Source organism: Siphateles boraxobius, unplaced genomic scaffold (assembly GCF_051911475.1).
Source record: "Siphateles boraxobius isolate OS27281-9 unplaced genomic scaffold, OSU_SipBor_1 120, whole genome shotgun sequence".
Lineage (NCBI taxonomy): Eukaryota > Metazoa > Chordata > Actinopteri > Cypriniformes > Leuciscidae > Siphateles > Siphateles boraxobius.
In genome coordinates, this window is record NW_027508723.1 from 1,911,321 (window position 1) to 1,930,847 (window position 19,527).

A 19,527-nucleotide genomic window follows, 5' to 3' on the forward strand; every position below is an offset into this window, starting at 1 on the left:
GAGCCTCTTCTCTCTGATCTGAGAGTCGACGGTTGCTGTGCTGATATTGGTGAAGCTTCAGGATTTTGTTATATTTTACAATACAAGAACAGTGCGTAGCCTTTATGTTTTAAAGTTACTAACAAAAGAAAACTGTGGTGTAATAATTGACATTTGAGGTATGACTTATTTTTGTCAAAAGAATTGTAAAGTAGATTCTCACTGGATTTTTTTTCTATTAGTTTTGAAATGATAGATTTCTTTAATGTCTGATTCTTGTTTTATAGATGGGACCATCTAAACCCCAGGAAAGGTAATTCTGCTCAGACTCATATGATGAAATCTTTGCACTTCATTCATATATATATATATACAGGGGTGCCGCTAAGGGGGGAAAAGTTTGGACGATTCTAAGGGCCCACACACTTTTGGGGCCCCCAGAGATCGATGTTATTAATGGAATGGGTGGGGTAGGGGGCCCAACCTCATATTCTTTCATAGGGCCCAACATTTCTAGCCGCGCCCCTGTATATATATATATAACTGTATTGCATTACAATTAATGTCTACAAACTGGATAATTCTGACTAACTTCTTTAAATGTATGAAACGGCTGTATAAATTCAGTGCTGGTCTGTGTGTCGCTGCAGTGAAGTGAGAATCGAACACTCTCTGAATAAGAAAGAGGAGTTTGTAGAGAGAAGAAGAAATTATGTTCTACAAACCTGAAGAAACTTCAGATACAGTGCAGTGAGGTAATAAACTTCATTTATCTGCCTGGATATTTATAAATGGTGTTTTAGCTGATCACCATCAATTGTTTGGTCATTTAAACTGTGTGTGTTTCAAAATGAGGTGCCAAACATTGCATTACTGGGATCTGGAGGAGGAGAAAGAGCCATGGTGGGTTTGCTGGGATCCCTGGATCAACTCCAGAAAACAGGTCTTCTGGACTGTGTGCTTTATCTCAGCGGAGTCTCTGGATCCACCTGGTACACACACACACACACACACACACACACACACACACAAACAGAATGTCATAAATGAGAGCATATGTTGTTCTGCTGTAGGTGCATGGCCTCCTTATATCAGGAGCCGGACTGGTCCACCAAACTAGAGACTGTGAAAGACAAGATCGTCCCGAGACTCAGCGGTCCTGCAGTCAGCTGGGGAGATGCTCTTGCCAAACTGAAGAAATATTACTATGAGAAAGACATATTCAGCTTGACTGACGTCTGGGCAGTGATGTTCGTCACGACAATTGTGAAAGAGGTCTGTAACTATTCATAATACAACCGTCAATGATGTATGATACGATCTTAATGAGGTGCTCACATTCAGTCTTAAAAAGTGCTATTTTTAGCGTTGATCTGAGTGTTTATAATGGCCAAGGAGCCTGAAGCACAGAGGACACAATACTGTAACATTCTTCTGATTACAAACTATTGCAAATTTGCATGCAGTGTGGTTCAAAAGTCTGAGACCATACTGAAGTCATCAAAATAAGATATAAAAGTTCCTAGCAGGTTGTTTTTACTTTTCACTTGAGCTTGTTTGTGACTGAATATATTGTCCCGGTTCTCTCTATCACCAACATGATAAATAACAGCTGCATAATTTTACTTCAGATAGAAGAACACACACTCTCAGAACATTGGGACCAGCAGAGTAAAGACCCGTTTCCCATCTACACAGCGATCGACAAGCAATATAAACAGAACAAAGATGCAGGTGTGCAGGTGTGCGTGTGTGTGTGTGTGTGTGTGTGTGTGCGTGTGTGTGTGTGTGTGTGTGCAAGAGAGACCTACAGAGTTAATGTGTTTGTGTCAGCTGTTATATGGACGTGTTTCTGTCTGCAGACCCCTGGTTTGAGTTCACTCCATATGAAGCCGGTTATTCCCTCACTGGAGCGTTTGTGGAAACATCCGACTTTGGCAGCAAGTTTGAAAATGGCCGTAAGATCGAGAACCAGCCAGAGATTGACATGCTGTACCTGCAAGGTAATAAACTCTGTGACAGGAGAGTTTATTCATATTTATAATATAAACTTGGATTCTCCAGATTCTCCTTTATACATTGACCTGAATTAGAGAATCGTCTAAAATGGATCAATAGTATCTGGGATTGATCTGGCGATAAGGGCTTTCAAATCTAAATATTACAATTAGAATTGTTTAAAAAGCAATTTCACCAACACACAGCGGTGCTGTTTTTCAACATTTTTGCATGACAATTTTATGCATCAGTGTTGCGTATCTGCTCCGAGACTTGAGTGAAGATCCAAACGCAGTGACAAGCAGAAAATCAAAACCATACAATGAAAAACCCCAAATGACTAAAATATTTATAAAAATTATACATTGGTTTACTGTAGTAAACACTTTTACACTTAAATTCTTTTCTGCAGCTCTGTGCGGCAGCACTTATGCTAATGAAGACGAGAAAAATAAGTTACTCTTGGAACGAATAAAAGGTGCAACTTCATTTGTTCTGAAGATTCAGTTTTGTCATCAGTTCTCTTTCATAGGTTCACTCAACGCTGCGGAAAGCGCAGTGGGATATCCTCTGGATGTGATGTGCCGATTGCCTGAAGCCCTATAGAATCACGCCAATTCATTGGCTGATGGCGCTCGCGCAAGCTGGCTCCGCCCCGATGCTCTTACGTCGTAGCATGACGAACGCGCGCGCGCCATCCTCTCCTCAGATTTCTCTGCCTTCACGAAGCGGTCACATCTTTCCCTTCGTTCGGTTTTTCTGAGCCCGAATTTTTCTAATTCAACTACAGCTTTCGTCTTCAGCGACTGGCATAAGTGGAACTCTGTTCTCCTTACAGTGAAGTGTCATGGATTATCGACGCTGTTCTCCGCCATGCGTTCGTTTCATTTCGAACGACGACCCTCACAGTAAGTGTGTTAAATGTATGGGTTTTTCGCATGCGCGTGAGGCTGTATTAGGATTGTCAAAATGTAAATTTTGTGACAATCTCCTTCTGAAAACCCTCCGCTCTAGACTCGCGGTTTTTGAGAAGGAGTCATTCGTTTCCCCCCGTCGCGCTCCCGAGACCGCTGAGGCCTCTCGTGGATCCGCGGCCTGGGGCTCGGATGTTGAGCTCGAGGATATTGAGTACGAGCAGACGGGCCTCGCCCTTTCTCTCCCTCCCTCCCCCGAGCACGCACGTGGCGCGGTTGAATTCGCGCATGATTATTTATGCCCCAGCCCGGGAGCCCGCGAATCGGTTTCTTTCGGTCTGGATGACGTGATTTACACTGCAGCTTCCGACTCCGAGGATTTCGGGCCTGCTTTGACTGATGACGTTATCCCGCCTAGCGGCCAGGACGCGCGGCCTACTCCGGCCTACACTGAGCTTATTGACGTGCTTTCGCGCGCTACGGAGAAGCTCTCTATAGACTGGCCTGTTGAGCCCCGCGAGTCTCAACCGTCCAAACTCGACGAGAGATTCCTTAGTGGCCCTAATTCTAGGCCAGAGCGAAGAAAGCTGCCCTTTTTCAGCGATCTGCATCACGAGATCTCCAGATCCTGGAAGCAGCCTTTCTCCGCACGCCTAACTAATGCGGCAGCCGCTGACTTCACCAACCTTGTGGGTTTTGTGGAGCAGGGTTATTCCAGCGGTCGAGGACACGCTGGCTAACCACCTCGCCCCGTCGTCTGCACCGTCCTGGAAGTCGTGTCCCCTCCTTCCTTCCAAAGCTTGTAGGACAACTTCCTCCCTTATTGGGAAGTCTTACATGGCGGCTGGTCAAGCAGGCATGGCCCTGCATACCATGGCCATCCTTGAAGCCTACCAAGCGGACGTCCTTAAGGACATGGACGAAGGAGAGGGACTGACGCCCGAAGCTGTCAAAGAGCTTCGCAAAGCCACAGATCTGGCCCTAAGAGCCACCAAACACACTGCTCGGGCTGTAGGTCGCTCTATGGCGGGCTCGGTTGCCGCAGAGCACCACCTCTGGTTGAATCTCACGGAGATCCGAGAAAAGGATAAGAGTTTTCTTCTGGACGCCCCTATCTCCCACTCAGTTCTTTTCGGGGAAGCGGTCAACACGGTGGTTGAGAAGTTCCGTGCCGCTAAGTCTCAGTCGGCCGCGCTCAGGCAGTTTATGCCAGGGAGATCTAGAGAGCCAAGAGACTCCAACCCTCCCCCTTCTCAGACCGAGAACGCTCTGCTCATAGGGTTGAATTCCCTACTAGAAGGAATGACCCGGCTCATCCCCCACCAACTACGGTCTGGGGAGCCCGAGGTCGTCCGTTTCCCCACCAGAGCCCTCACAAGCGCCTTCAGCTGAAGCGGTCCAACAAATCGGCCGCTCCAGCCTCCTCGAGCCGTTCCTGACCTGCAGGTCAGAAGGAGGAGAGCCGCACCAGATCTACGAGGTTGGGACAGACCGCGCAAGCGTTTCTGCCCTCCTCCAACCGGCTCTCCTCCTCCAACCCTGTCACCTTCGCCACCCAGTGTGTTTCAAAGTGCAGGTCCTGTTTCACTCTCTTCACCCAGTCCGGAGCAGGAGGAAGGAGACGCGTCTTGCTTTCTCCCCTAACTCCCGGTTACTTCTATCCAGGTGGTGGTACCCCCCAGTACGTGTCAGGACGCCAAGCGCTCTCCTCCACGGTCAACCACGCCTCCCCATGGACAGCGCGACACCCTATCTCAGGTATGTCCCCTGCACTGCAACACTCCTCTCCCTCTATCACATTTCGTTCAAGAATGGGAGCGTTTACCAGGGGTATCGCCTTGGATCCTTCGCACAGTTCGGCTCGGCTACACGCTTCAGTTTTGTCGCAACCCCCCCTGCTTCGACGGGGTCTTTCCTACTGTAGTCGACAGCGCCGCTCAGGCTTCTGGACTGCAGCAGGAGATTTCATCCCTTCTGCTGAAGGGGACGATAGAAGAGATTCCTTCGGGGGAAGTCGAACAGGGCTTCTACAGCCGTTACTTCCTGGTCCCGAAGAAGGGAGGCGGCCTGCGGCCGATACTAGATCTTCGCCGGTTGAACTTCTCTCTTTACAAAGGGAAATTCAAAATGTTGACGCTGAAGGCCATCATATCTCATATCCGGCTGGGGCACAGTAGACCTCAAGGATGCTTATTTCCACATCCAGGTCGTACGGCGACACAGGAAGTTTCTCAGGTTCGCCTTTGGAGAGAAAGCGTACCAGTACAGGGTCCTCCCCTTTGGCCTCGCTCTATGGCCAAGGACGTTCACAAAGTGTATGGATGCTGCTCTGGCCCTGTTGCGGCTCCAGGGCATCCATATACTCAACTACCTGGACGATTGGCTCCTTTTAGCCCACTCCAGAGAGTTGGTGACTCACCACAGGGACATTGTCCTCCTTCATATTCAGTGACTCGGTTTGAGGTTGAATACGGAGAAGAGCGTTCTTACTCCAGCTCAGAGCACGGTTTTCTTGGGGGTACACATGGACTCCGTTCTTATGCAGGCCCGTTTGGCTCCTGCACGGATTTCCAGTCTGGAGACATGTCTGTCCCGCTTTGCGCTAGGCCACCATGTTTCCGTGAGCACCTGCCGGCCTCCCCTGTGCTACCTCTAGGGCTACTCCACATGAGACCTTTTCTGTGGTGGATGAAGCTCTCAGGGGCTCGGCCCACGGGGCCAGCCCTTCGCCTATTGAAGGTGTCGCGCAGTTGCTTTCGCGCCCTGTCAATCTGGCGGGACCCCCTCTTCCTTCAGAAAGGAGTCGGTATGGGTGCGGTATTCCGTCGTCAAATGGTTACGACGGATGCCTCTCTGACCGGCTGGGGAGCGGTTTTCGAGGGCAGGCCAGCGTGTGGGGTTTGGACTGGCGAGACCCTCTCGTGGCACATAAACAGCTTGGAGCTGAGGGCTGTCTTCCTGGCTCTTTGCCACTTTCTCCCTTTCCTCGAAGGGCACCATGTCATTGTCAGAACGGACAATATGGCAGTAGTGTCCCATGTAAACAGACAGGGGGGTTCACGTTCGCGCACCCTAGACAGGCATGCGCGTCACCTTCTTCTGTGGTCCCAGGACAAGTTCCTCTCTCTGAGAGCAGTTCATGTCCCAGGGATTCTGAACCTCGCAGCAGATTTCCTGTCGAGGCAGAAGCTCAGGTCTGGGGAATGGATGTTGAACCGTCAGACGGTGGCCTTGATCTGGGAGAGGTTCGGAAAAGCGGAAGTGGACCTCTTTGCATCTCAGGAGTCGTCCCAATGCCCGCTTTGGTTCTCCCTGAGCCCTCCAGCTCCGTTGGGGATAGATGCATTCGCCCACCCTTGGCCGATGCAGAAACTCTATGCCTTCCCGCCCATCAAGCTGATCCAGGCGGTTCTGTCCAGAGTGAGAGAGAGCGGAGTCCGCCTCCTTCTGGTAGCCCCATTCTGGCCGTCCCAGCCATGGTTTTCGGAGCTGATCCCTCTGTTGGTATCCTCCCCCTGAGAGATCCCGGTCAGGGAGGACCTGCTTTCCCAGCTTCAGGGCAGGATATGGCATCCTCGCCCCGACATTTGGAAGCTGTACGTTTGGCCTATCAGAGGCCATTAACTTTAAGCTTTGATCTCCCAACCGACGTTCAGGAGACCATTGCGAGTGCTAGAGCCCCTTCTACGAGGAGGCTGTATTCCTCCAAGTGGAGGGTATTCGAGGCATGGTGCTTAGCACATGATAGGGACCCAGTTGGCTGCCCAGTAGGCTCAGTGCTGGAATTCCTGCAGGAAAAGTTTGCTTCCGGAGCGGCTGCTACCACTCTCAGAGTATATGTCGCAGCTATTGCCGCTCATAGAGAATCAGATGAGATTCCCTTGGGGAAACTGAGGTTAGTTTCGCCTTCATGCGTGGGGTTAGGCGCCTGAAACCGGCTCGCCCCCCTGGTGTTCCCTCGTGGGACCTGTCAGTCGTCCTGGAGGGTTTGACAGAGGCTCCCTTCGAGCCCTTGGAGTCAGCCCCTGAGCGGATTCTGACTCTTAAGGTTGCTCTTTTGTTGGCTTTATCTTCACTAAAGCGGATGGGGGATTTGCAGGCTATCTCTATTAGTGAGTCATGCTTGGCCTTCGCTCCTGGCCTGGTTAGGGTTACCTTGAGGCCAAGGTCGGGGTATGTACCCAAGGTTCTTTCCACGGCGTTCCGCTCTCAGGTTGTTAACCTTAACGCTTTCCACCCTCCTCCTTTTGCCTCTGAGGAAGAAAGGAAACTTAACCTGCTCTGCCCGGTCCGTTCTTTGAAGTTGTATGTAGATCGCTCAGGCGGTTGGAGGAAATCTAACCAGCTCTTGGTGTGTTTTGGTGCTGGCCGCCGCGGGCTTGCGACATCAAAGCAGAGGATTTCCCACTGGGTAACGGATGCTATTTCGCTGGCTTACGAGGTGCGTGGTTTGCCTTCACCTCTTAGCATCAGAGCACATTCCACCAGAAGTGTGGCTTCCTCTCAAGCTCTTTTTAGAGGGGCCCTCTTGGAAGACATTTGTGTGGCGGCAGGTTGGTCCTCTCCGCACACCTTTGTGAGGTTCTATAATTTAGATCTTGACATGACTCCAGGTTCCCAGGTTCTATCTGCTTGAACCTGTCATGGTTATTATTATTTGGTCTGTTACCAGTTATGGCAGCGCTTAAGTTTGGCGAGTTTGGTATTTCGTTCCCACTGCGCATTCCGCAGCGTTGAGTGAACATATGAAAGAGAACATCTCTGGTTACTTGCGTAACCTATGTTCTCTGAATAGGGAACGAGACGCTGCGTTCGCTGCCAAGCTCCTCGCGCTGCCGACAGTTCTTCTTTTCGGCAGAGAAATCTGAGGAGAGGATGGCGCGCGCGCGTTCGTCATGCTACGACGTAAGAGCGTCGGGGCGGAGCCAGCTTGCGCGAGCGCCATCAGCCAATGAATTGGCGTGATTCTATAGGGCTTCAGGTAATCGGCACATCACATCCAGAGGATATCCCACTGCGCTCTCCGCAGCGTCTCGTTCCCTATTCAGAGAACATAGGTTACGCAAGTAACCAGAGACGTTCAGTCATCAATTGAAACTAATTCTGTTGTTTTTTCCACCACAGAGTTCTTAAAACATGTACCTCTAGTTGAAACGGAGATGGTTGAGGAAATGGGGAAAGGTAAAGCATTACAGCTTTTATGTATTGATAAGATCTTTATTTTGTGTCTAATGATCTGTTTATGAATGCCAGCAGAGTAAAAATGTAAACGCTTTAAAGTCCCCATGAAATCAATTTAAGTTTTTTGGCTTAGGGGGGGAGCGCAGGGCACAACCTAACGCGGGGTTAAATGTAACGCGGACCTTTTACATAGTTAGTCAGGATCAAGCAGATTGTGTTTCCGCTCTTTTTCTCCTGCTGCCAGAAGACGCTCTCCCGCGAATTTGTGGAAAGTTTTGATAAGATTTCGTGAAGATACTGGACAAAGAGTGTTTTGACACCATGCAAGTAAATTTTTTCATCATAGGTTTTTTTCGGTTTCTGAGTGTGGTGTGTACGTCACCAAATCTAACTTTATCTGACATTAATCACTGTCTTGTTTGCTAAAACATAGCACCGTTTTGAAACATGTCAGCAACTGTTAGCTAGGCTTAAAATATGTTTTACACAGCGGGGTTAGTTGTAGCACAGTGTTACAACTAAGCCGCCAAGTGTACAATGATAATCAAATGAAAACGGGAGCCACACAACGTTTCAGGTTTGAGTATTTATTTATATATTTAACTTTGTTAGACTTTCACAAACAATGTTGGAATTTTTGTTTTGTTTACTATGCATTGATCACTTGTTTAGCCTGTTTTTAATGAAATAAACCATTTAATTTTATTTTAAGCTCGTTTTTATTATTTTTCACTGTTATTATTAATAATAATTTTACATGCAGCTGCCACACACAAATGTAATTCAATTGCAATTACAATATTTGATGTTTTTTTTATTTTTTTTATTTATTGCAAAACTGTGCAGCCCTTTCCTATATCTCTATCCATGATATTGATCCATAACAGAATGATGATTGGATTAGGGATGGATATCTATCTATACAGATGCACAAACAATATCAAACTATACAGATACAATAGTACTGAATGATGTGTGTTTCACACAAGTGTTACAACTAACCCCTCTGTCTGTTACAATTAACCCCGCATATGGGGTAAGTTGTAACATTTAGACTTCTGTCACTTTCAGTGCAACTGTACGAAAATGGTAGGTCCTAGAAAAAAACTTTAAGTGTTCATTTGTAGCAGATATGTGTATGTTGCTTGTGTAAAAAGAAAGATGAATCTAACTTCATTATTTTTTTAATAATTGAGCCAAAACCAAAATATGTTAGGTTGTGGCCAGCTCTCCCCTATAGTGAATTAGTTAGATTTGTTGAATATGTTGGACTTAACATATTGTTGACTTTTAGACTTCAGCTCTAAAACAATGAAAATTCGCATTTTAAAGATTATATTTCAGCTCTCTAGAATCTGAAGCTCCGCCCCTTCATTATAAACAGATGCTGAAGCTGCGGCTGAAATCGGTCACTTGTTCACACATTTGCTATTGTCTACATGGTGAATGGCACCTAGGGGATAGGGAATGATTCAGACAGTGTAATTATGCTTTGTTGATCCGAAAAAATCATCAGGCCCAGACAAATTGGAGCCTTTTTTTTTTTTTTTTGAAATAGCTGCAGATTTGATAGCCAACCCAGTTACATATTTAATTAACCTTTCTTTAGCTACGAATCAAGTACCAGCCATTTGGAAATCTGCCAATGGGCTCCTACTTCAAAGGTGGCGATCCTGCAAATATAAATAATTATAGGCCTATTGTAAATTGTCAGTATTAGCTAAGTTAATGGAATCACTCATCAGTATGCAATTAAAAGATTATTTAATTAATAATAATATTCTCAATGAATTTCAATCTGGTTTTAGGAAACAACGTAGTACAATAACAGCTGTTTCAAAAGCTGTCAATGACCTGATTAAAATCTTGGATAATAAACAGCACTGTTTATTGACTTGACAAAAGCTTTTGACACAGTAGACCATAAAATACTCCTTCAAAGACACATCTCTATTGGACTATCAGAAAAAGCAGGGGGATGGTTAAACAATTACCTGTCAGGGAGAACACAATGTGTACAAATATTTGTTAAAAATATTTTAAAAGGGGTGTCTCAAGGCTCAATCCTTGGGCCTCTTCTTTTTGTTTATACAAATAACCTCTACAATATAAAAAATACAAACTATAATTTCTATGCTGATGATACTGTTCTTTATTGTTCTGGGTCCACATTAGGTCAAGCAAACACAAATTTAATTTAAATCTGCTTTTAACATCTTGCAATATAATTTGGCTACTTTAAACTGGTTCACAACTCTAAAAAAAACTAAAGTTATGACCTTTAGTCTGGGAAAAGCAACTAAAAAATGTCCCAAATATTTGTACACTTTCTGGTATAGAAATCGAAGTAGTGTCACATTACAGATATTTGGGCATTACTATTGATCAATCGCTGTCTTATACAATGCATGTCCAAGATTTGGTTAAATTGAAGTCCTGTTTATCTTTTGAAGCAAAAAAAAACAACTAGTAAAAGCAACATTCTTATCTATCTTGGAATAATGGAGATATTTTATACATGCATTCAACCTCCAAATGTCTTCATGCTTTGGACACTGAGGCCTAGCCTGGCTACGCCCTCCTACGCACTTCCGCTCAATTTCATTTTCCTTCAGTACTACGTCTGGGATTGCGCTGTAGACTTTGGTTTTCTCCGATCAATTTTTTACCGGGCCAATCAGCGAACAGAGGGAGTGGCTGAGAACGATGACGTTGATGTCGACTCGTGCGTTATTTTGAGTTGTAGTTCAAAATAAGAAAGATGCGAGCGAAGCCATTCGGTCCGTTGTGGCAACGCTGCCGAATATCAAGAAGTTAAAGCCGGATTAAGAACAATCTTTGCTTAATTTTGTGTTTATGGCCATCCTCCCACGGTGTTCGGGAAAAGACATATGTCACGACCAAACGTTAGCGATTGGTTATGGCAGATAGAGTGACTCTGGGCAGATCCAATAGTTTTAGACTTCAATAGAATACCCGCCTACAAGGAAGTTAACGCTTGTCAATGGAGCGGTGCCAGACTCTCTGTACAAATGAAATGTACGAGAGTCTGGTAGAACCAGGCTAACTGAGGCCCTGTTTACACGACAACGATTCCGGGTGAAAACATAAAAATATTTTATCGGATGTGCCTTTCGTTTACACGGCGACGGTGTTTTGGGGGCTTAAAAACGCAAAAAATTGAAACCACCCTCCAGAGTGGAAATCTTAAAAACGCTCCACCGTCGCGTTCCCGTCTAAGGGGTAAAAACGCAAATCTGCTCACTGGCTCTTGTCGCGTACGTGTTTACGTCACAGGCATGCGCCAGTACAGGAACATAAGAACCAACATGTCAGATTATTTCCATACGTCGGACCTTCAAGTTGCCCTAGCAGCTCTGAAAAACGTACAAGAGTCTTTTCAGCAGTTGTACAAAATATTCTCAGATATTGGTGTTGTTGTGTGGCAGTGCTTCACATTACTGCCTGGAGTGCACACTACATCGAATTTGACATGCTTTTCTGTCACCAAATGCACGTGGATTTCCCCCTCATAACGCTCATCTAAACGCAGAATAAAAAGTGATAACGCAACGCCACTTTTGCGTTTTCTCTTCAGATCGTTTCCGTGTAAACATAGCCTGAGCCTTGAGATTCATCACAAATTTATAATCTCTCACTCAACACGGTTTACTGTATTCTCGGGTAGGGTGGTTCTCCCTCTCCATTCCGCGTTGGATGCACTAGCATCTTTTTATTTATAAGGCAGTATTAGGACTCCTTCCACCTTATCTGAACACTTACATTCTCCCAAGGTCTGCAGGGAAATATCATCTGCGCTCACAGTATTTGTTTTTATTGACAGTCCCTAAAGCCTGCACTGTTTTTGGCAAAAAGGCTTTTAATTTTGGAGCACCATCTGCATGGAATCAGATTCAGAATGAGCTACACTTGAAGGAGTTGATTTAATTTTATTCTTTTAAAGGACCTTGCAGAAAGGCTGTCTGTTCTTAAATTAAATTGATTTAGGACCCAGGTTTTTTTATGATGACATTGTTGTTTGAATATGATGAGTGAAAGTGTCTATGTATTACATGTAAGTGTTTCTGTATCTATTTGTAGGTGCGTTGCTGCCACTTGCCAGGACTCTCTTGTAAAAGTTTTTTAATCTCAAGGAGTTTTTATCCTGGTTAAATAAAGGTTTGAATGAATGAACCACCGCAGCTCCGATCCAGAGACACAATAGCCCAGAGCGGATCATGTGATCGAGTCGCCGCAGACCAGAAAACGTATAGGAGGAGAAACGGTTTAGGATTAGGAGGAAACTGTGGCTTTACTGAGCTCAACGGATCTGAGCTGTGATATAAAACAAACGCTATTTTTAAAAAGGGAGGAGCTGTTTGATATGTCCCGCCCAGTTTTCCTGTTGTAGTGTGTAAATTACGTACCCATTGAATAATGCAGCACGTTTCAAGGCACTGCACTGGGCATTTAATGATGAAAAATAAAAGTGAGCCATAATGATTGTAATAACTTGGAGGAGACAAATCCATTCAAGGCAGTTAATTTACTCAAGGAACATCAAGCCAGCAGTACACTTGAAAACAGTCCAGGTGGAACACATGTCTACTCACAGTTTCTTCTTTGCTACTCTTAAGCCCAAAGCCAAAAAACATTAGATTGCCCCCTACAGGTTAATCTACCAAAAGCTCACTCTACAACATCCCCTTCCCCCTAAGTTTACAATATAATTATCATATATGAACTTCATGTGACCACAATACAGTTACAATTTTTAAAAAAAATTTTTTTACCTAATTTCATAATCTTCCAAATGACCAGGCAATTTCCTGGTTCTTTGTGACCTTCTCATAATCACAACAGGACTAACAGATTTGTCCCTTTCAGTTATTATCTCAGCAGCTTGAGAAGAATCCCCAGCTGCTTCAAAGGGATCGACGTCCTCCGGAATGTCCTCAGCCCCTGTTGTCTCTGAAGCAGAAGCAGAGTTGTCAAAAAAGTCATAATCAGGAGATTTACCCTCCATTTCCTCCCCTGGACGTTTCACCCGCAATTCCTGTCGGCCATGAATTTGATCCACATGTCTTCAGACCACTCTCCCATCGCCCAGCATCACTTTATAAGAAAGTGGTCCAGTCACAGTCTCTATGTTCCCCGGAATCCATTTCGGTCCATAGCTAAAGTTGCAAACCAGAACTGGATCTCCCACACCAAAACTACGTTCGTGGGCCTTCTTGTCATGATGTGCTTTTTGCATCTGTTGTTGTTTCTTAATCTTCCTAGTCAAGTCAGGATGCATAAAGTCCAGAGAACACTGCAATTTCCGTCCTTGTAAAATTTCAGCTGGAGAGAGACCGGTGGTGGTCTGAGGAGTAATCCTATAGCTGAATAACACTCGGGCCAATTTAGTTGCAATCGTCCCTTCAACACATTTTTTTAGCATGCCTTTAATAATTTGTACGGCCCGTTCCACTAACCCATTACTCTAAGCATGATAAGGTGCAGAAGTCACATGCTGAACTCCATTTTTGTTCAGGAACTCTTTAACTTCAGCACTAACAAAACAAGTAGCATTATCTGATACAATAATCTCCGGTAGTCCCTGGTTACTGAAACTTTTACGCAAACATTCAATGGTGGCAGCAGATGTGGCTGAGCTCACGGGATACACGTCCATCCATTTTGAATGTGCATCAATCAAGACCAAGAACATTTTACCCATAAATGGTCCAGCATAATCCACATGCAATCTTTGCCATGGTTTTTCTGGCCAATTCCAAGGATGCAGTGGGGCTACAGCCGGAACGTTCCTATGTTCTTGGCACAGATGACATGTTTTAACCAACCTTTCAACATCTTGATCTAACTTGGGTCACCACACGTAACTTCGGGCCATAGCTTTCATCCTGGACACTCCTGGGTGACCCTGATGCAATTGTTTCAGGACTTTTGATCTACCCACTCTGGGAATGATGACCCTGGCCCCCCAGAGCACACAACCATCCTGTACACTTAATTCATATTTTCTTGATGTAAAAGGGTAAAACTCTGCTCCAATTAACTCATGCCCACCACGTTGCACCATTTCTCTCACCCTGGATAATACCGGATCTTTTTGCGTCCACCCTCTCACTTGTTCTGCAGTTATCAAGGTTATGTCTGCATTCTCCAGCATCAGGACTCTTTCCTCCTGTTCAATGCCTGATTCCGTTGACACTCGTAACCGACTTAGAGCATCTGCATTTCCATGATCTTTTCCCGGCTTGTAGATGATGTTGTATTCATAGGTTCTTAGTGTCACAGCCCATCGCTGGATCCTAGGAGATGACATTTGGGGAACAGATTTTAATTCATTAAATAAGTACAACAAGGGTTTATGGTCCGTAACTATAGTAAACTTCCGACCATACAAATACTTATGGAAGCGTTGTAAGCCAAACATGATGGCCAAATCCTTCCTTGTCCAACTGCGAATAATTCCGCTCCGCTTGATTAAAAGTCCTTGACATAAATCCAATGGGTCTCTCACTACCATCCGGCATCTTATGCAAAAGAACTGCACCTAGGCCATAAGGGGAAGCATCACATGATAAAATCACATCCTTCTGGGGGTCATAGAGGACCAGAACTTGTACTGAGTTGATCATTTCTTTGGACTGAGCAAAAGCAGCCTCTTGTTCCTCCTCCCAGTTCCATTTTCCATCTTTTCGCAGCAATTTGTGCACAGGGGCTAAAATGGTAGACAAGTTGGGTAAGAACTTATTATAGTAGTTTAACAGTCCCAAATAGCCCTCAACTCTGTCACATTCTTTGGTGAGGGAGCGTTTTGAATAGCAGTCACCTTTTCTGGTACTGGGTGGAGGCCAGTCTCATCTACTTTATGGCCCAAGAAAGTTACCTCTTTTTCCATAAAGGAACATTTACTCCGTTTCAACCGCAGTCCTGCTTCCTGCAATCTTTCCAATACTCTGGCGAGCGTTTGGAGATGCTCCTCATCATCACGACCAGTCACCAGGGTGTCATCCAGGAAAACCGCCACATACGGAAGATTTTGCAATACTCCCTCAATGGTCCTCATGAAGATGGCAGGACTAGAAGACACTCCAAAGGGTAAAACACGGTAAGTAAACAGGCCCTTATGGGTATTCACTGTGACATATTTCTTGGACTCCGCATCTAATGCAATCTGGTGGTAAGCATGGCTCATATCCTGGTTGGTAAACTTTTGTCCACCTGACAATGTTGCAAACAAATCGTCTATTCGAGGAATGGGATATTGTTCCAACTTTGAAACTCTATTCACTGTTAGCTTGTAGTCACCACATAGTCGTACAGTATTATCCGATTTTAAAACCGGCACTACAGGGGCAGCCCATTCAGAGTGTTTAACAGGTTCTATGATTTTTTCTTTTAACAGGCGTTCTATTTCAGCTTCTACCTTTGTCTTCATTGCATAAGGAACTGGTCTGGCTTTGAAAAATCTGGGGACCGCTTCCTTGTCCACATAAATCTTTGCCGGTGGACCTCTCAATTCACCCAATTCCTCTTTAAACAACTCTGAATGTTGGCTAAGCACTTCAGTCAAGGTTACATTTTCCACCCCTTGAATCTTATGTATGGCCTCCCATTCCATGCCCAATTCCTCAATCCATCCTATACCCAAGAGGTGGGTCCTGTTCCAGGTACTACCACTACCGGTAACTCCTTCATGGCTCCTTTGTGTCTAACTTCCACTTGCGCAGAACCTAACACTGTTAAGGTTTGGCCAGTATAGGTTTTTAACTTCAAAGAACAGGCCTTTAATTCTGGAATTTTATGCTTTGTCCATAATTTGGAAAAATTTGACCCATTCATCAGAGTCACACCACAACCGGTATCCACTTCAAAAGGTATGATTGACTCATTAACCGCCAATGTGATAGTCAGAGGAGCAACCTTTGCAATCTCGGTTTCTTTCAAAATGTGAACTGTAAAAATACCCTCTTCATCAGATGCACTTTTTTCATCTCTGCCCACATAATACGATCTCTGTCCTCCTCTGGTCACAACTCTCTTATGTCTTTCTCCCCCTTGAAAGTTTGTGTCTCTGCTGGAACTTTTTCTATTTGCATACTTTCATTATGTGCCCTTGTTTCCCACATTGGTGACATTTCTCAGAAACAAATCTGCACTCATTGGCCAAATGTTGCAAACTTCCACATCTGTAACATGCTCTGCTTTGACTTTCGTCCTGCTTTACTGATGTTTTATGCACTCTCATTGACATGGATGTTTCTGAGCGTTTAGCTTGCAAATCCCTTACATCCTTATTGGCCGTTTCCATTGCTTGAGCTACTTTCAAAGCCTTTTCAAAGAGTTAGATCCGCTTCTGCCAACAGTCTACGTTGAATACGGTAATCGTTTATGCCACATACCAGTCTATCCCGAAGCATTTCTGTAAATTTTTCTCCATAGTTACAATCATGAGCCAATTTCCTTAATACTGCCACATACTCAAGTACAGTTTCCCCCTCTTCTCTTGATCTTGAATTGAATTTAAACCGTTGTACAATTTCACTAGGTTTTGGGTTGAAATGCTCTTTAAGCAATTCTACTAATTCACCAAATGTCTTTGTTCCTGGTTTAACTGGGCTCAGTAAATTCCTCAGTAGACTGTATGTTTGACTTCCTACAGTGCTCAACAATATAGCTTTTTGCTTGACTACTTCTGTAATTTCATTTGCCTCGAAGAAATGCTGCAAGATCTCACAATATTCCTCCCAAGACTGAGATTGACTATCAAAAGGTGTGACTGTTCCTACCATGTTGGCCATCTTTTCCCAAGCTCCAACTTGTATGGATTAAACTTATTCACACTTTTCCCTCTTCAAGGCGTTTCTTCTCTTGCTTTCATCCTTGTCAAAATGTAATAACTTGGAGGAGACAAATCCATTCGAGGCAGTTAATTTACTCAAGGAACATCAAGCCAGCAGTACACTTGAAAACAGTCCAGGTGGAACACATGTCTACTCACAGTTTCTTCTTTGCTACTCTTAAGCCCAAAGCCAAAAAACATTAGATTGCCCCCTACAGGTTAATCTACCAAAAGCTCACTCTACAACAATGATAATATCAACTGATAACTGAATGTCATAGATTTGGAGATGGAAAGCACTTGCATTCAATAAATTTTATGTTCATGTTTGTTTGTATGTTTGTTTGTGCATTTCTTCAGAAAATACAAACTCTCCTCCCGTAGACAAATGTCACCAAGTACTCATGGATCTCATGGACATGAATATCTCGGTTTTGAAGGGCAAAGATCCATCTGCTCCCGATAAATCCATCAGAACAAAGCTGAACGGTAAGATTTTGAAAAGTGTGCTAGAAGGTATATCTTTAATGGCTTTTCAGCATCATTTAAACAGAAAAAACAAACCACAAGTTAACTTATGAAACGGTAATATGCAAAAACATCAATTTGGCCAACAAAAACTATCAGAAGATGAACAAACCTGAATCAGATTAAAAGAACTCAATCATGTTCTCCTCTTTTCACAGAGATCTCTGAAGGCAAACATCAGCTGAGTTTTCAAAAGAAAAAACTAAATCTCCCTGATAAAGAAGCTGCAAAACGGTAAATGAAACAATACACTGTGGATTTGTTTAATGGTTTGAGTAATTTCAGGCCTTTTGGTTGGTTGAACTTTCTTTACAATGTGTTGATTTGTATAACGTACTGAATTTTTGATATTCTAGCCAGATTAATGCATAAACTGAAATGTGTTGATTCCATAAATCTTCCAATTAGCTTCAACAAATGGTTTGATGCCAAAGAGGAACCTTTAGACACGCAATGATGTACTTTAAAGCTTAAACTATAATTAAACCTTTTTTCAGAAGAACCATATGGTCAACTAAAATCATATACAGAATATAAAACCATATCAGAACCATTTACTGAATTTAAGAACCACTGTATTTGTTTTACAGATCTTTGGGCGAGTATTTTTAGATGCATGAAATAGTGGATCTGGGGCTGAAAATATGACTTCCTTTACAACATGAAAGGTGAGAAAAGAAACTCATAGACAGATTCTAACTGGAAATTCATTGTGAATAATATAAAAATGCTGTGATCCATCAGATAAAGCAGTGCCCGCTGCTCTTCTGGAAAGTGAGACGAGAGACTATATAGACGCTGGACTGTTGCTGAACTCGCCCTATTTTTCAGTGCTGAGAGAAGAGAGAAACATCGACCTCATCATTTCACTGGATTAAAGTGCTGGTGATCCTTTCAAGGTATTATAGGCACAGAGACTCGGTTCATTTAAAAGGGAAAAAAATACCCTAGAAATCATCGTTTACTCACTCTCATATCGTTCCAAACCCGTGACTTGTCTCCAACAGGGGGTATTTTTTTGACCACTTTTTTTTTTTATTATTATTTTTAAATGTAAAGGTCCTTCTCAAAAAATTAGCATATTGTGATAAAGTTCATTATTTTCCATAATGTAATTATAAAAATTTAACTTTCATATATTTTAGATTCATTGCACACCAACTGAAATATTTCAGGTCTTTTATTGTTTTAATACTGATGATTTTGGCATACAGCTCATGAAAATCCAAAATTCCTATCTCAAATTAGCATATTTCATCCGACCAATAAAAGTGTTTTTAATACAAAAATAGTCAACCTTCAAATAATTATGTTCAGTTATGCACTCAAAACTTGAATGGGAATCCTTTTGCAGAAATGACTGCTTCAGTGCGGCGTGGCATGGAGGCAATCAGCCTGTGGCACTGCTGAGGTGTTATGGAGGCCCAGGATGCTTCGATAGCGGCCTTAAGCTCATCCAGAGTGTTGGATCTTGCGTCTCTCAACTTTCTCTTCACAATATCCCACAGATTCTCTATGGGGTTCAGGTCAGGAGAGTTGGCAGGTCAATTGAGCACAGTAATACCATGGTCAGTAAACCATTTACCAGTGGTTTTGGCACTGTGAGCAGGTGCCAGGTCGTGCTGAAAAATGAAATCTTCATTTCCATAAAGCTTTTCAGCAGATGGAAGCATGAAGTGCTCCGAAATCTCCTGATAGCTAGCTGCATTGACCCTGCCCTTGATAAAACACAGTGGACCAACACCAGCAGCTGACATGGCACCTCAGACCATCACTGACTGTGGGTACTTGACACTGGACTTCAGGGATTTTGGCATTTCCTTCTCCCCAGTCTTCCTCCAGACTCTGGCACCTTGATTTCCAAATGACATGCAAAATTTGCTTTCATCCGAAAAAAGTACTTTGGACCACTGAGCAACAGTCCAGGTCAGGCGCTTCTGCCGCTGTTTCTGGTTCAAAAGTGGCTTGACCTGGGGAATGCGGTACCTTTAGCCCATTTCCTGCACACGCCTGTGCACGGTGGCTCTGGATGTCTCTACTCCAGACTCAGTCCACTGCTTCCGCAGGTCCCCC

General features: G+C 44.0%; 1 protein-coding gene across 1 annotated transcript; it reads left to right on the forward strand.

Annotated features, from left to right (window-relative positions):
* The first annotated feature begins 833 nt into the window (after positions 1 to 833).
* On the forward strand, positions 834 to 18,122 carry LOC143732187 (cytosolic phospholipase A2 gamma-like). The gene is made up of 9 exons (XM_077222969.1): positions 834 to 971; positions 1,053 to 1,254; positions 1,611 to 1,713; positions 1,842 to 1,982; positions 2,390 to 2,455; positions 8,016 to 8,072; positions 17,287 to 17,415; positions 17,613 to 17,747; positions 18,045 to 18,122. Exons 1-8 carry the CDS (start codon positions 880 to 882, stop codon positions 17,690 to 17,692), a joined length of 870 nt encoding a protein of 289 aa, XP_077079084.1. The 5' UTR covers positions 834 to 879; the 3' UTR covers positions 17,693 to 17,747; positions 18,045 to 18,122.
* Positions 18,123 to 19,527: the final 1,405 nt, after the last annotated feature.